This window comes from Phascolarctos cinereus, unplaced genomic scaffold (genome assembly GCF_003287225.1).
Source record: "Phascolarctos cinereus isolate Bilbo 61053 unplaced genomic scaffold, phaCin_HiC Scaffold_726;HRSCAF=1367, whole genome shotgun sequence".
NCBI classification, from domain to species: domain Eukaryota; kingdom Metazoa; phylum Chordata; class Mammalia; order Diprotodontia; family Phascolarctidae; genus Phascolarctos; species Phascolarctos cinereus.
Window position 1 is genome coordinate 82,276,736 of NW_027556098.1, and position 18,519 is coordinate 82,295,254.

Sequence of the window (18,519 nt, forward strand, 5' to 3'; positions counted from 1 at the left end):
AATAATGGAAAATCACTAGGTTGCAAGAAACATGAATAGAGAAGCAAAGGAGGAGATTGTGATCAAAACGGAAGTACACAGAACCAGAAAAACCATACAAATACAAATACAATTACTACTACAATGAAAGTGAAAGAAACAAAATAAAAAATCCCCCTAATTATAATGACCAAGTCAGGCTCTAACACATAGCTGAGAATATATCTATCTCGGTCAGAAGTGGGGACTACAGATGTACAACAATGCATATATACTATCTTTATGTTACTGTCACTCCTGGGGGCCCACAAACCAGCCTAGCTGAAGCTGCAAAGCACCCTGAAGCAAAGATAAGATGTGGCATGCCAATTCAACTACCCTGACCACCCGACACCATTTTGCCTTAGGACCCAGTTGACCCCTTCTGGCTCTATTGAAATCTATGGACCTCTTCTCAGATTGTTTTTAAATGCATGAAAGAGACAGCATCAAAAAGTAATGCAATTACATTGAAATATAGTTATCAAAATAATTTTTAAAACAAGTTTATGAATCTCAGGCCGAGAACCCCTGTGCATAGATGCATGCTCTCAGGGAATGTACAGGGAACAAAAAGAGAGCCTTGGAGAAAGTCCCCACAGAGTTCAATGGGTGTTAGAAGGCCAAGTTCAGGAGATAAAGAAACCATGGTATAGCATGTAGGAAGGAAACCTTAAGAAAACTGGGTTCTAAGCTGGGGGTAGGAGCAGGGGTAATTCGGAGGGCATACATAACGCCACAGCGCAGCTAAACTGAAAAGATGACTGAGAAAATGATTTAAAAAGAAATAGTCTTTGCAAGTGATTGTTTGTTTGTTTTGGAAGAGCCATGCTGCAGTAAAACCTAAGAAGATATAGGGTTACGGAAGGGATGGACTTCAATGAAATGGAGGTAGCATGTACAAACCACTTTTTTATGAGCAAGTTTGCCAGTGAAAGGAAAGAGAGAAATAGGAAAATGGCTTTAAAATCCACAAATCTTACTTTTACCCATCAGTGACCACTAAAACTTTCAGCAGAGCTGCTAGAAAATAACTGGGTTATCTACCTAGCTTCTAAGTTTCACATCCTCCTTCTACAATGTGCCTTGTAAATATAGAGAGAGATTGAAATAAGGAGCTCATTGTCAATCAAGGGCTAAAAAAAAAAAACTTCCTGAGAAAAATTAATAAAATTTCATTGATTTAAATAGGACTGACTTGGAAGGAATGGACTAAAACTGAACTGTAAACAAACATGTAATTAGAATATAAAAAAGGAAAATGTTATATATATATGTTGCTCTATCTATATCTGTATCTATATATATATATGTATGTATAGTATGTTCTGGGTAGGATGTCTTATCCCTCTCCCCCATCTTTTTTTGTGACAGAGGTAGAGGGAGTCACCTGAGGGTCCTTCCAGATGAGACTGAAAAGGACCATTTGTTTTAACTCTCTGGGTTTCACTTTCCTCATCTGCAAAACAAGGGATGAGATTAAATGGTCACCAATGAATCTGACTAATCTAGTTTGGAATCTCTTATATCTTACTGGCCTTAGGTCACCAATCTACCCAAACCACTCTTTATCTCAACTCCATCATTCAAGCAGCATTTACTATGTGCTAGGCCCTGAGAGGCAAAGACAAACAGAACAGTCAGTCCCTGTCCTTACAGCTAGAAGGGACTTTAGATTTTGTTGGGCTCAACCCAATCATTTTGTAGCAAAGGAAACAGGTCCAGAAGTTGAGACTTGCCTAGGTTCACATGGCTTGTAAGTATCCAAAGCAGGATTTGAACAAGAGGTTTCCTGACTCCAAGTCAGGTACTTAATCTTTTATATCCCTGAACAACACTTTATGAACCTGTCCATCTTTACTCTGCTATCTTGTGCTTTAATAGTTTGGGCCTCTGTCTTCTTTTTAAAAAAATAAAAATCTATCCTCCCAATAAGAAGGGAAGCTGCTTGAAAGCAATTATCCCTTCTGTATTCTTTTAAATAGCCAGTATTTTTTATTTAGCTAAGTCAACATCACTTACAATCGATAGATAAAATATCTGAGGGACCAATCTATCAAAGCACACAAAATACTTGTATACATTCAATTACAAAGTGGTCCTTAAAAGAATAAAGACCATCTAAAATAGCTGGCATAAAATGGGCAGGTAGGTGAAACCGTGGAGAAAGCACTGGCCCTGGAGTCAGGAGGACCTCTGTTCAAAAACAGGCTCAGATACTTACTACCTGTGTGACCATGGGCAAGTCACTTAACCTGCTTGCCTCAGTTTCCTCTTCTGTAAAATGAGCTGAAGAAGGAAATGCTAAACCACTTCAGGATCTCTGCCAAGAAAACCCCAAATGGGGTCAGGAAAAGTCAAACACAACTGAAATGACAACAACAAAAAAATTGCTAGAGGAATATTTAGTGTTCGTGGCTATACTATAATTCAATATAATAATGTTGTCAATACAATATTATCAATTTTCATTAAACGACAGTAGTATAAAAATTAATTTACTTTTAATACTGTACCAATTCTACAGAATAACAATTCATTTGGAGAAATAAAATATCTATAATATCAAATGAAACAATCAAGCAGAAGAATTGAAGGGGGAAGAATGAGCACTTTCAGACCTTAAACTATATTATAAAAGCAATAGTCACCAAAAGTATTTGGCACCAAAACTATCTAGAGACCAATGGAATAAACTAGGCAAGGAAAATAAAAAACAATGGAACCCAATAACCTAGTGTTCAACAAACCAGAAAACAAATTATTGAGAAAAGAATTACCTGTTTGATTAAAAAAAAATTGTTGGGGAAAACTGGAAAGAGGCCTGGAAGAAATTATACTTTGGCAGAGACCAACACGTTTGCCATATTACACAAAGACGTCTAACTGGATATGTGACCAAAATATTAAAGACATACCATACCATTAAAAAATTAGAAGATAAATTTACCTTTCATAACTATGGGTTGGAGATTTATTTTTCTTTTTTTTTTTTTACATTTTTAAAATTTTAATTACATGAAACTGAAGAACTTCTGCACAAACAAAATTAATGCACCCAGTATAAGACAAGAAGTAGTTAAATGGGAACATTATCTTTTGATCAAATTTCTCAGATAACGGGTTGGTATCCAAGATGTTATAAACAACAGATATGTGATAAGCACTGCTACAAATATTTTGGTACCTGTGGGGACTTTCTTATCAATGACCTCCTTGGGATATTAGTCTAGTAACAGACTCTCTGGGTCAGGATATGGATAGATTAAAATCATTTTATCCTGGGCCATCTCCAATCATCCTGATCAATATCTGGCCAATGGACCCAGATGGCTCTAGGAGAAAGTAATTCCAAATTGCTTTCCAAAGTGGTTGTACTGATTATTCTTCTTGTCCCTCTACCAACAACACACTAGTGTGCCTATCACTGCATCATCCACCCAACATGGACTGTTCCCACCTTAGAATTCACAAGGTATTTTGTTTTATAGCCCTTCAAGTACATCTAATTATAATTGTCAAAACATGGTATGTGGTAGTCTTTATCTCCTTAGGCAGCAAATTTCACAGGAGCAAGAACTGTAGCTTAACCAAACTTTGTCCTACCTCAGTGTCTAAGAGTAATATTCTATGCATAGGAACTTATTTTTGAATGGAGACAGAGAATGACAAGAACAAAGCTTTTCAAAGTATGGACAACAAACATCAGAGGGAGGTTCCCCAAGATCCTTTCAGAACATCCCTGAGGGGGTGACTCAGGCTGGGAGTCAGAAGTCAATGAAGGTTTAGACACTTAATGGAAAAGTGAAAATCCTGGGACCAAAGGTAATAGTCTCCTGGAACTTCCCTCCTCCACCTCGGACCTCTCACTACTTTTTCCCTCCTACCTCTAACATAGCAGTAACACTCTTGTAGTTACTGCATTTGTCTAAGAGTGTGAGCTCTTTGAAGGCAGAGACAGTTGTTTTCCTTTGTATCTCCCAGTAACTGAGCACAGAGCAAATAGTAGGTACTAAATAAATGCTTATTGCTTGATGATCTGGTATTATGAACTTACCACTTTAAGTTCTTTAAAGGAGAGGACTGTGTCTTACATTTTTTTTTAAATTTTCCCAATGGCTAAGCCCAGGTACACATAAATACTCTATTTCTTTCCTTTGCTTTGAGGCAATCAGGGTTAAATGACTTGCCCAAGGCCATACTAGTGTCTGAGGCTAGATGTGGTCCTCCTGACTTCAGGGCCACAGCTCTAACCACTGCACCACCTAGCTGCTCCATATGTAGGTACTCAATACAGGGATTTCCAACGAGTTTGAAGGAAAAAGCCCTGGGCCATCTCCAGTCATCCAGAGTGAATGTAAATAGTAACTGTTTCTCTTTTGGCCAGCAACCCTGAGGGTCTTCCCTTTTCAGTTTGATTTTTTTTTTTATTATTAAAGGGGCCATCCCTTGACTCACTTCTTAAAGAGGCCTATTCACTGAATGGGCGTTGCCTCACTCAAAGTGAGAACTTGAAAAGATCTTAGCTTAAAAGGACCAAGGTCTCCCACTGCATCCTGGGCCATCTCCAATCATCCTGATCAATATCTGGACAATGGACCCAGATGGCTCTGGAGGAGAAAGTGAGCCTGGTTACTGCACAGCCCTGCCTCACTCAAATTCAATTGCAAGCCATGTCATCATCTCCCAGGTGTGATGGTCCTCTTTGAGAACAAAGGACAAATCACAACCACAAGGAAAAAGCCAAGCCACCAGGTAGCGAGTGCTAGCTGGTTCTTATGTAGCAATAGCAGTGATATCCCAACTTTAAAAGTACCAGCTTTGCAAATTATGTATGTACAGGGTGATGGTGTGTTTCTTTGTGGTTCAGACTGTTTTCTAACTATCCCATTCTAAAAGTACCCATTTCAGGGTGTTTTTATGATATAAAAGGTGAGCACCACCACTAACCTCTTGCTATTTGCAAAAATAAAATTAAAAGTAGATAACAATTCTGTAAACTTATACAATGTTTTCCCCCTAAATAACATTTTTGCCCTTGAATTTTCCCCAAATTCCTTGTCAGTTAGGAATGGTAAATACAGGGTTTTTTTAATTAAAATGCCATAGAAGTAGAAAAACTGCAAATATTATACCCTCTGATGTCACATACTGTAGGGGAAAATACTCATAAGAACATCTGTTATAGTGCTAAAGCACTTGTATTTTTCTTAAAGAAGTGTGGCTAATTAAAATGTGCCAGTTTTCTTTAAAAAAAAAAAGTACCAGCTTTGCACAAGCCTAAAACATATTCCCCTCTAACTACCTAACTTCCCAGTAAAACACAGTTCTAGGGAGGCCACCTCCTACATGAGGCCTTCCCCGATATCCCTAGTGGTTAATGCCCTATCCTGCTGAAAATTTGCATGCATGTTACATCCTCTCAGTAGAATATAAAAAGCTCTTTTCAAACCGAGATATGTTTCCCATATTTGTACCCCAACTTCAATGAGGAAATGCCTTAATAAATGTTTGTGGTACTGAAAGCATAGATTTATTCTCTGAAGAATCAAGAAATGACTCACTTTTCTCCCAAATTTCCCTTAAACTGTCCTCAGGACTCAGAAGGTTTCACATTTCCAGGCTGCATATCACTACAACTAACTATATAAAATCACCACCGATGCTTGAAAGTAAAAGGGAAGAGGGAAAAAAAAAGAATCATTTGAATCATTTAAACTGCATTAAATCATGTAAGCTACATTTAGAAACATATCTAGTATTCAAAAGGTATGGCAGGTAAGAAAGCTAACCACTTTAAAAAAAAAACAACTCCCAAAGCCACCTGAAAGTGTTGTGCTTATTCTAAAGACCAAAGACTGCATGGAATTATGACTGCAACTGGCAAAGGATGAAGGAATTTCTAACCAAGTACCAGGACAAAGTACAAATATTATCATGGTGGTGGAAAGATACCCAAGACTCTAAAAGAATTTTTAAAAACCCAGTTCTATTCTTCTTATAAAGTTTTTATCACTTTATTCGTGCGAAGGATTTCATAGGAAGAAGTTAATCTGCAGCCCTTTAATAGTTGTAAGTGACTTTTGAACTTAAAAATATGTTCATGACAACATTAACAGCAGAATTCCTTCCAAGGCACAAACCAAAATTAAATGGTCTTCTCTTCCTAATTGCCTCTTAAGTCAAAGCACACAATTCAGAAGAATTCTGAGGGTCTGAAAAACTCAACACGTGATGGATATCTTGATCAGAAATATAAAAATGGTTAGAGATTACCCACTATCAGGTAAATACAGCTGAGTTTTCGTGGAGGCTCATCTTAATAGAAATTAAAGGAAAAAAATCTCGGGGCAGCTAGGTGGCACACTGCACCGGCCCTGAAGTCAGGAGGACCTGAGTTCAAACCCGGCCTCAGGCCAAACACTTGACACTAGCTGTGTGACTCTGGGCCAAGTCACTTAACCCCAATTGCCTTAAAAAAAAAAAACCAAATCTCAAACATAGTGGGACTAATATCCATGTGTTCAGGTCAGTATTCTTTGTAATGTGACCTTGAAGTCCCAAACAAACAACAGCTAGATGAGGGATAAGGGTAGGAGGTGGAAGGTGGAGCTGGTACCATTAACAGACATAAAGAGTAGTGTTTAAACTCTGAAACCATGATCCCAGAGAACTCCTGATGAAACATGGTACTCACCTTTTGATAAAGAGGAGATGAACTCCAGAAGATAGATGGGAGACGTTTTTCTTTCTGGACCTGACTATACATATTTGTAACAATCTTTTTGTTGTTGCTGTTTTACCCTCAATTGGGAGAAGGAAGGGAAAGGATTTTTTAATGGAAAAATAAGATGCTTTGGTTTGTTTTTGTTTTTAAAGAATAGCGTTTGTAGGGGAAGATAGCATTCTAGATAGATGGACCAAGGGACAGAGTATTCTACTGGTTCTTAACTGATGCAGAGACCAGTCTCCTAAAGATGTTCAAGGCATAAGCTGGAGGTAAGTGGAAAGTGATAAAGTGGCCCTCCTCATTTCAACCTCAGAGTCACACTCAGGATGCTGACCTCTACACTGAAGGCTTGCCATTCCATTGAGACAATGAATTTCCCGGTGTTTATTCTCAGGCTGACTTAACATCCTGAAGGGGTCAGAGTCCAAAGATCATTCTTGTGGAAATGACTCAACTGAAATGTCCTGAATGACATTCAGGTAGGGCAAGACAAGAAGAACCTTTAAGGACTCATTTCAACAGATTCTATTACCCAGGTTACCTTTACTATACACTCTAAGTAACAGAACAAAAGAGTCTTGGAGTTGGAACAAACAGGTAAGTACAATAATAGCAAAGACACTGCATTCAAATCCTCACACTGCTATTTTAGAGCTCTCTGTAAGACTTATCCAAGATCATTTTCTGAGTCTTGAGTCTCATTTTCCTAGACTGTGAAAAGAAATGGTAGTACTAGATCAGAGATTCTACACCTGGCATCCATAAAGAGATTTCAAGGAGTCTGTGAACTTGGTAAGGAAAAAAAATCTATAGTTTCACTAACATTTAAGTGAAATTTAGCATTTCTTTCAATTACGAGTTTTAGGAAAACATTCTGAGGTGGCTTCACCTGACTACCAAAGTGGTCTATGACACAAAAAAGGTTAAGAATGATTAGACCAGATGACCTCCAAGGTCCCTTTCAGTTTTAAATCTATGGTCTTATGACCACAGAGAATATATAAAGTCCATAATAACGATAGTAACAACAACAATAGCTACCATTTACATGGATTTAAGATTTACAAAGCATTTTACAAATACTGTCTCATGGGGCCCCATTTTACAGATGAGGAAATTGAGATGGTAGAAGTTCAGTTACTTGCCCAGCATCCCACAGCTAAGAACTATCTGACTTATATGAACTGACGCTGAGTGAAGTAAGCAGAATCAGGAGAACATTGTACATAGTAATAGCAGCATTGTCAAATGACTTAACTTTGACAGACTTAGCCATTCTCAGCAATTCAATGATCTAAGACAATTCCATAAGACTCATGATGGAAAATGCTATCCACATCCAGAGAAAGAACTATGGAGTCTAAATGCAGATCGAAGCATAAGATCTATTTTCTTTTTTTTTTTTTTGCTTTTTCTTTCTCATGGTTTTTCCCTTTTGTTCTGATTCTTCTTTTACAACATGACTAATGTGGAAATATATTTAATATGATTCTTCATATATAGCCTATACCAGACTGCATCCCATCTTGAGGAAGGGGAAGGGAAGGGAGGGGGAAATTTTATAACTGAAAATCTTATAAAAGTGAATGTTGAAAACTAAAAATAAATTAATTTTTCTAAAGTATCTGAGGCAGGATTCAAACTCAGATCCTCCTGATGCCAGCTACTCCACTACTTGCCTACCATACATAGCTTACCTAGACAGGAACCACCTTCCTGGTTCTAATAATGGCGAACTTACTACTTAAGGTGGTCACTAATTTCCTTATATTGAGCTGAAATCAGCCTCTTTGCCTGGTACATTGCTAAGCACTATAGGTATAAATGTTAGCTAGTATTATCATTTTCATTATTCCTTCCTTATGAAATTCTACATTTGGTTCTGTCCTCTGGACAAAGCAGAATGAGTAAAATCCTTCTTCTACATGGCAGCTGGGTGGCTTTGTGGATAGTACACAGGTCCTGGAGTCAGAAAGACCTGAATTCACATCGTGTATCAGACACTTCCTAGGTGTGTGAAATGGGGCAATTCCCTGAACCTCTGTTTGCCTCAGCTTTCTCAACTGTAAATCAAGGATAGTAACAGCACTTACTTTTCAGGGCTACTATGAGGATAAAACGAGATAAAAGTTTTAAAGCGCTTAGCACAGTGTCTGGCCCACAGTAGGAGCTACATAAATGCTTATTCACTTCCTCTTCTCTTCCTTTCTACATATGGGCCCTTCATATACTTGAAAGCAAAACTACCATGACTTCAATAATAAGAGATATTTCAAAGGGGAGCATGAGTTGGTACACTGCTTTGGCCATGCCAGGTTTGAGGTGCCATCAAGACATCCTATGAAAACGTTCACTAGGTAGTTGTTGATGAAGACTGGAGTTCAGGATGGAGGCTAGGGGCTCACTGAGATCAAAAGAGTCAGTACTAAAGAAGGCCCAGGAGAGCTGGGAATATTAAGGAATAATTACAGTTAAGTGGGCATTATCACAAAGATGAAGATCCAGAAGAGAATACCACAAAATAACCACCAGGTAGGTAAAGAGGAGAATCTGCAGTATCACAAAAACCCAGAAAAGAGAAAAAGCACCCAGGAAGTAGTTGATAGCACCAAATGCTGCAGAGTCAAAAGAGGATGGAGACTGAGAAAAAAACACTTGACTTAGCAATTAGGAGGTTCTAGAGAAAATAGCTTTATTACAGTTTTCGGGTCAGAAGCCAAACAGCAGGAAGATTATTAGGAGGGGGTGAGAAGAGCAGCATGGTCCCCAAGTATAAACACCTTTTTCAAGAAATTTGGGCACAGCATAGAACAAGAGAAAACTTAGAAGGAAGCAAAAAAAAAAAAAAAGATGGCTAGCTCAACACAACGTGTAGTATTTATTATATAGGTTTTCTTAAAATGGAAAGTTACTGCTGTATATTCTGAATCCTCTGTCATGTTCTGCTGTGCATATGGAAATGTTCTTTCTTATTTTGTATTATTTTAGTTTTAGTATAACTTTCTTTTTTCTTATTTTGTATTTAAGTTTAAAATAAAAAAAATTTACAAATAAAGAAATGTGGAAGAGATGGGGAGAAAAAAAATGTTGGAGAACAACACCTAATGGAAATGGTAGAATGTAGTAAGAGGTTTGTTTTGTTTTATTTTAAGGATGGGGGGAGGGAAAGAACCAGTGAATCGGAAGTGAAAGAAAATTAGACAACAGCTGAATAAAAGGAGAAAAGATCACAGGTAAACAGAGAGCTGGATTTGGCAAGGACAAGCATTCGACAAGCATTCAGAGATTGGAGTGGAAGGTGTGTGTGTGTGTGTGTGTGTGTGTGTGTGTGTGTGTGTGTGTGTGTGTGTGTGTGGGTGTGTGTGTGTGTGTGTGTAAGTAAGTAAGTAAGGAGGTGGTGGCCTGAGAGGCTGAAAGAAGTTTGGAATTGCTGCTGTGGTGAGTATTAATTAGGAAAGAGAATTTTGGCTAGTTGAAAGTAGACAGCATATAAAGGAAGCAATCATAGCTTCATGACTTCCTCCAGCTCCGTTCAGCCACACACAAGCAGGGAGGCAACATGGCATAGCAAACAGAGCACTAGACTTGTAGTAAAAGACTTGGGTTCAAATCCTGCCTCACACTTATGAGCTGGTGACCTGATCAAGTCAGCAAGCATTTAATCAAGTGTTAACTATGTGCCAGGCTTTATGATAAGCACTTCACAATTATTATCTCATTTGATCCTCACAACAAACCAGGGAGGTAGGTGCTATTATTGCTCCTATTTTACAGATGAAGAAACTGAGGCAGACAGAGGTTAAAGGACTTGCCCAAGTTTCCACAAGCTACTAAAGTGTCTGAGATTCAGGTCTTCCTTACTCTCCAAGTCCAGCTCTTATGCTTATCCAGGTCTGTCTGACAGACTTCCTTCTTCATGACTGTTGTTGGTTAAATGGTAGCCAAAACACAGGTTTGTTTTTATTTTTGTTTTTAAATAAAGGGAGAGGAGAGGCAGGAACAGTAATTAAATTTTCCCCATCTACTAAGCTAAGATAGGGGAAAGAAAATATCTAACTTTCCAAGCAAAGAGCAAAGGATACTGTTCCTAAATGAAAAAGTCCAAGAAAACCCAAACTATAGACAAAGAAACAGTGAAAAGCAAAAGGAAAAAAAAAATGTCAAGAGTAACTAAAATGAGGAGGAAAACCTGAATGAAAAATATAGCTTTAAAAAAAGGAAATTTTGGTTGAAGTAAAAAAGAAATTCATAGTTATAGATCTTTGTTTACTTAAAAATAAACTGTACCAGACAAAGTGACTCATTTGAATCAAAACTAAAACCAGCAAGGAGACAATTAAGTTGACTGAAGAATGATTTAGCGTAAAACATTATTATGTAAGAGCTATGGATGTGGTACAAATAAGTTTTGCTTTTGAAATTCAAGGATTTAAGTGTTTCATAAGCCATGAAAGTACAGAGCTGATTAAATTTAAATTATGAGCATCTCAAGTCAAAGGACATGAACAATTCATTTTTAAAAACTGCCAGCTATTAGCAACTATGTCAAAGTATGCTCCAGATCAATAGTAAGATTTTGCCTCACAACCAGCAAATTGGTCAAGATGACAAAAGATAAGAATAATCAACATAAAATCTGGTACACTAATGCACTGCTGGTACAGCTGTGAACTGGGCCAACCATTCTGAAAAGCAATATGGAATTATGCAAAGAGAATGGTTATATAGTGTCCATATCTTTGACTCAGAAATCTCATCATTAGGCATATATAACAGGAAGGCTGATGACAATACTCAGACACTAAAATATTTATAACAGCACTTTTTGAGGTAACAAAGAACTGGAAACAAAGTAAATGGCCATTAATTGGACAATAGTTCAATAAATTGTTTCACAACAAGTGTAATATAATTGCTTTGTAAGAAATGATAAAACGTGCCTACACCTCAAAGAGATCAAAGAAAGAGGAAAAGCAACTATACATAACATTTATAGCAACTCTTTTTATAATGGCAAAGAACTATAAATTAAGGGGGTGTCCATCGATTGGGGAACGGCCAAACTTAAGATACATAAATATAATGGAGCACTACTGTGCTATGATAAATGAAGTACAGTGCCCCTAAATCAGACTAAAATCTAAGTGGGTAATATTTAACAAAATAAGTAAGACACAATAGAACACAGATAATATTAATATGTGGTTTTCTAAGTTAATGTGCCTGCAGGGATTCTCATGTACAATTTGGTGGCTGGGGCTTCTATTTGAATTTACCACCATTAATGACAGGAATGGTTTCTGAGAAACCTGAGAAGACCTGTAAGAACTAAGGATGAATGAAGTGAGCAAAGAACCAGGAGAAAAACATTATAAAAACAAACAACTTTGAAAACACTAAAGAAATCTGGATCAACCAACCACCATTCCAGGGACCAGATGAAGCATGCTGCCCTGACAGAGATACTCAAGGTACAAAATGGGATATATTTTTGGACATGGACAGTGAATGAATTCCACTTTACTATCTCTGTTTTTTAAGGGTAACTCACAGGCTTTGGACCTGCATGCAAATGTGTTATTTCTATCCAGATTGCTTCTAGTATTTTATATGCATGTTGTGTTCACTTGCTTCTATAGTATTTTATACCCATGTTGTGTACACATGCACATAAATCCAAGCAATTTAATGGTGAACACATGCATTTAAAACACTAAGAGCAGTCTGAGTGGAAATAACATATTTACACAGTACTTAAAAATTTGCAAATTCAAGGCCTAACAGTCTTGAAGCTGAAGTCCATTTACTAGACGAGTGACCCTGAGTTAATTTTAAATTGTAATGGCTGGAGATCTGAATCCAGTCTCCTCATTAGGTGACTTAAGATTAGTATGTGGTTTCATCACATGAGGGAAAGGATCAAAGGGAGATAATGGTTATAAAAGTGATTTGTATATACTGTACAAATACAAGTTACTACTGCTCCCCTCCCACACAACTTCAGTAGATAAATGAAGAATTTCCTGACAAAGATGTCAGTTCATCCTGTGGGATCTTTAAGCTTTGTTCTCCTTATAAAGCTCCTAACCAACAGGCTGGAAGCCCTTTTCCAGGTATACTTCATCTGTGGGCTCATGCAGCACGATCAGCCCACTTACCTAAATTTTCTTATCACATGTCCAGTAGAAGATTTTTTTTTAGGTAATTGGGGTTAAATGACTTGCCCAGGGTCACACAGCTAGTAAGCGTCAAGTGTTTGGTCCGAGGCCGCAGTTGAACTCAGGTCCTCCTGACTCCAGGGCTGGTGCTCTATCCACTGAGCCACCTAGCTGCCCCCCAGTATAAGATTTTTAATGCCAATTCTCACATATAGCTCAGTTATATGCTACTGCCAATTTATTTGTAATTAACTCAAGGAACTGTGGACTCTCATAAAATCATTAGGAGATCATTTGGTGATAGAATTTGCCAAATGCAACCTATTCTGGTTTCTTCCACCTTCACTGGACTTGAAAACTAACAACTCAACATTACCATATAACATTTCTTTTGGGGTTAGAACCTAAACTATCACTCTACACCAGAAAATTATTTTGATAGCAGCTGACACATTCTGTTCCAATGTTTACAAAGCACTTCACATAAAAATCACTTTCTTCAATTTTCACAATAATCCAGTAAGGCAGTTCCTACAGTTGTTATCCCCGTTTTACAGGAGAAAACTCTAACAGTGTCAGAGGCAATTATACCACTGGTTCTCAAAATGTGGTCTGAAGACCCCTGAAGGTCTCTGAGCAGCTTTCAGGGGGTCTGAGAGATTAAAACTACTTTCATAATACCAAGATGTTGTTATTTTCCTATTATAAAGTTCTTCCCTTTTCCAACAGCATGTGTTAGGCCAAATCTTCATATACTTCAACCAGACTGATGAGAATCCAGTGGTCTTCTATTAAGCCAGACATTAAAGAGATTTGCAGAAATATATAAAATAATGCCATTCTTCACTAGATTTGTTTCAGGAAAAAAGTTTTCATGAAAAAATGTCATTTATGTTAACATGTAATGGGTTTGTTACTTTTAAATTAATTTTTTTTTAATTTGTCAATTTTAACTTCTAATTGATTGCCAACATGCAGATGTGGTATCTATTGCATACATGTGAAATAACCTGCCCCTAAATCATAGTAATTTATTAAGACACACTGAAATTTAAATCAGGCTTCTGACATATAATAATTGTGCAATCCTAGTTATGGCTTCAAATCTCTATAAGCACTCCCTGGAAAAATAATACTGTAATTTACAGAAGACTTGTTTATCTGCATGGGGTTCCAGGTTCAAAACAAAGAAAATAAGTCAAAGTTGCAATCAGCAGTTTTTATTTCTAATGTGACATATATCAGTAGACATAACCCACCTTTTTAAAATCTTTTTAAGAGTGTAAAGGAGTCTGAGCCCCAAAAGTTCACGAATCATTGCATTATGACATTCTTCAACTTAAAATCATGGACAGTACACTCCCAATTCAAGTTCATGGACACAATAAGGCTATCTTAAAAAGGAGTCATAACATTAGCAAGTTTTTAGTTCATATACATAGAGTTGTCCTCTGCCCTATTATAGGGAAAATGTCAGCAACCAATCTGGTGAGAACTTAGAGTATCTTTGAAGTATCAGCCTAATCTAATATGACCCTTTAAATACATATTTCAATCTTCACATAACATTAACAACTCATTAATTCTGCCTGTTCATTTGCCAACATAATTTCTTTTTATCTTGAACAGGGCTAAAAATAGCACGGTATGATCTACCTTAATTCATAATGCCTCATTATAACTGAGTCTCTCTTTGTACAACTGGCAAGATTTCACGTTTCTACCAAAACCTACCTACCTGATTGCCTACCAAAGCACTCAGCCTAGAAAATTTACTGAAATTACTGTTGAGTATTTACATGCCATTCATGTTGTGTAATTCCCTACAAACAACAATGTGTGGGGCATTTTAATAACGTGATCCCCGACATGCAGATATGGTCTCTACTACATACATATGAAATAAATCTATCCCCTAAAAGTAATTTATTAAGAAACCCTAAACTTTAAATCAGGCTCCTGATATATACTAATTGTGCCTAAGTATTCTAACCTCTAAGTGCTTCCCGGGAAAATAATACTATAATTTACCAAAGACTTGTTTATATGCATGGGGTTCCAGGTTCAAAACAAACAAACAAAAAAAAAAATAGTAGAAACTGGCCTCAGCAGGAGTATAAAATATGGATCTCTCTAAATAATGTATCTTAAAATAACATCACAGATTTAGAGTTACAAAGGACCACAGGTCATCTAATCCAACACAGGCATTACCATATAAGGAAGCTGAGGCCCAGAAAAGATAAAAGTGATTTGCCCAAGGTCACAAAGGTAAAGAACAGCCAAAGCTGGGTTCCAACCCAGGTTCCCAGAATCTGCTCAAAAATGTTCACAATTGCCAATTCGCTTAAAAGGTTTAGTCACCTCTTCAAAGAACAGAAGGTGAATGTAGAGTAACTGCAATCAGTTTCTTGGTCACTTTGTCCAGTCTACCAAAGTTTCCGTCACAGCAGTGATTCAGATGCAAGAATTATGAACTTCAAGACAGTTTTCATTCATAAACTGATAATTCTGGCTTTTAAAGAATTATCCAGCTATGACTTGATACCTTGCCAGCAAATCCTTTCATTATTCTAAGAATTTACTTTACTTCCAATATTATCCCCAAGATAATGGTCTAATTCAATCTAAAACTGATTGTGGGGTCAACGACAATAATAACTACCAGTGATATAGGACTTATGCCCTTCTAGGCACTGTACTTAAGTGCTTTACAATTATTACCAACCCTGAGAGGTAGGTGCTATTATCCCCATTTTACAGATGAAAACTGAGTTTGACAGACTTGCCCATGGTCACATATTTAATAAGTAAATGAGGTCAAATCTGAACTCAGCTCTTCCTGACTCCAGGCTGAGTGCTCTATTCACTATACCACCTAGCTGAGTCTAAGGAAGGGCATATGAACTTGGCTACAGGATTTCAGGATTGTTGGGCATCACAACTGACTTGAGTCATTTCCTTATTAGACGCAAGTAATCTGTTCACCTCCTAGAGTAAACTAATCAAATGGTCCTTAATCCTTAGCCTGCTTACACTGGTAAGGTTTCCTACTTCCTCATATCCCTTGCATCCTTTCTCTAGGTAGAAAAAGAAAATAATTAAGGCTCAGGTAACACTTCTCCATAGGACATAAAACCCCATTAATGAATTCTCCAAAACGGGTTTGTCTCAAAGCAGAAAATTCTGTCTCCCCACTTTGCCCCACCCCCAAAAAAAACCCTGCAGCCTCACAGCTCTCAGTTGGTTTCATGAAATTCAAATACTAAGAAAGAAAAAAAGAAAGAGGGTCATTGAAGCATTGTTTTTCAAATGCACATAAAAGAATGGAATCACAAACACAACCACACGTTGAATTTATTACATACTTTTAAAAAAAATCCACATGACAGCTTTGCAGTTTCACATGTACTGTTCAATTTCTTTTGTTCTACTCTATGAGTATTGAAATGCTTGTCTTATTGGGTCTTCAAGTCCAAAACAAATGTAAATGTGAGTTTAGAAAAAAGAAAACAGGGTACTGGTGGGAGTAGTCTGCAATACATCTCAAGAGGATCTAAGTTCAAATCACATCTACAACTTACTACCTATGTATATACTCTGGGCAACTCATCTAGCCTCTCTGTACCTCAATTTCCTTATTTGCAAAATAAGTTGGACTTGAGGTTCTTTAAAATATACAGTCAAACTCTGGGGTGTCAGTATTTGCTGTGTTTGTCTATTTTTGTTTTGCTACAAAGGACTTCGTAGAGGAATGGGGAGAGATTTTTTCAAAAATAAAGGCGATAAAAAAAAATTAAATACATTCAAATACAAATGACTTAAGTTGAGGTTGCCCCTAATAATCCACAACTTTAAAAATTACTGATACCTTCTTTTTTTACAACATTCATTTCCTAAAACATCACTTCCTTAATTGCAAACCCACAGCGTTTCACAAACTGTTTTGGTATAAAACACTTTCAGGGCATCAGTTCTGGATTTAAGTGTTAGTTTTAAAGATATCTTAGCAATGAGAAATTTAATACACCTTGTTCACATTAAAGAGTCAAAAAACTTTAGCCTAAGAGAGTTTAGAAAGTAAGCAAAACTTGGGACTTCAGTAACTAACACAATTCTACTTGTTAGAAAGTGTTAAGATCACAAAATTAATTTTTCACATGGGGTAAAGTAGAAGGTGTTTATTGTCAGTCCAACTGAGCTCTTGCTGTGGAAGTAGAACTTAATAAACACAATAAAGTATGTAATGCCAAACTTGGCAGATGTCTGTAAGCTAGACAAGTCATGCGTTGCCTTTACACATTTGCCTCCCCAAACATCCAATCCATAAATCATGCACGAGTCATTTTTTTTAATGTAAGAGAAGTCAGGGATATGCATGGTAAGAAAAATGTTCTAACTATGATTTAGTCAGCGACCAACAGTGATTTGGTACAGGTGAACTGCTTGGAAATTCTAATACAGCATTTTAACCTGAGGTCAGTAAACTTGTTTTTAACAATATTATGATCATTGCCTTTCCCTGATGATCCTATGTATTTTATTTTATGTGTCTAAAAACATTCGGAGAAGTGTGTCTGTTGGCTTCTTCAGAGTGCCAAAAGGGTCCGTGACACTGAAATGGTTAAGAACTCCTAAATTAGTAACATCCTTCAGGCAACACTTCTGACTAATAATTTATCTTTGAAAGGTATCTTCAAGATTTTGGAGGCAACAGAAGAAAAAATCAGAGGGGGCACACATCTGTGGCATATTGCATCCCTCCTCAGCAAGAAGGTTGAACCAAGGGACACTCTGACCTACAGGGGTTTACAAGGGACTTTTAGAAATTTTAAAACTAATACTCTCCCCTCGCTTCACAGATGAGGAAAACTGCTACAACTAGGCGGAATCCCCATTAAAAAGGGTCTCTCAAGTCCCACTCCAATGCTTTGTGCTTTGTGCAATACATTATGTTTGCCATCCCGCCTTGGTTTACTTTACCCTGTACTTTCACACTATGCCCAAATAGGAAGAGTTGAGATATCCTAGTTCAGGGATGGGAAACCTGCAGTCTCAAGGCCACATGTGACCCTCCAAGTCTTAAGTGGGGCCCTTTGCCAGAATCCAAACTTCACAGAACAAATTCCCTTAATAAAAGGATTTGTTCTATGGTCACAGTCTCCCTTTATTCTCATTTTATAGACAGATAAGCAGTCTACATTTAAACAGATTTTTTTTTCAAAGCAATTTCTTCAGAAGTTGAAGACCAGGGTCAAATTCTGTGGTCACTGCTATTTCCTACATCCTTTGGTCCCTGTAAGGTAGCTATTTAAAGTATCTGCAAATGAGGAAAGGTTAGGCAATTTAGCCAAGGTCATATAGCTAGTAACAAGAATGGAACCAAGGTCTTCGGATCTGGAGTCCTAGCACAAGTACTATTTCTAGTAAACCATAACTCCTCAGGTCACATATTTAACTGTCCCACCAGAATGTGGAGAAGGAAGATCTGATGGCCAGAACGAGGAGTCTTATGGCTTGAAGATTCTATGCCATGGAGCATATTAGATGGCTTGCCTAAGTGTACAGAAGACATGTTTTCCTTCTCCAGCTCATTTTACAGATGAGGAAAGT

General features: G+C 37.3%; 1 protein-coding gene and 1 long non-coding RNA gene across 2 annotated transcripts in view; one reads left to right on the forward strand and one right to left on the reverse strand.

The window, feature by feature from the left end:
• SMS (spermine synthase) overlaps positions 1-7,170 on the reverse strand; it is a 49,520-nt gene extending 42,350 nt beyond the window's left edge. The window contains 1 exon segment of the mRNA XM_078146625.1: positions 7,083-7,170. Within this exon segment, the coding sequence (XP_078002751.1) occupies positions 7,083-7,155 (73 nt within the window). The 5' untranslated portion in view covers positions 7,156-7,170.
• A 131-nt stretch (positions 7,171-7,301) lies between these two features.
• LOC110210825 (uncharacterized) lies at positions 7,302-17,673 on the forward strand. The gene is made up of 4 exons (XR_002325186.2): positions 7,302-7,345; positions 7,459-7,540; positions 12,040-12,219; positions 17,597-17,673. It is a non-coding gene; the product is annotated as an uncharacterized LOC110210825 (long non-coding RNA).
• Positions 17,674-18,519: the final 846 nt, after the last annotated feature.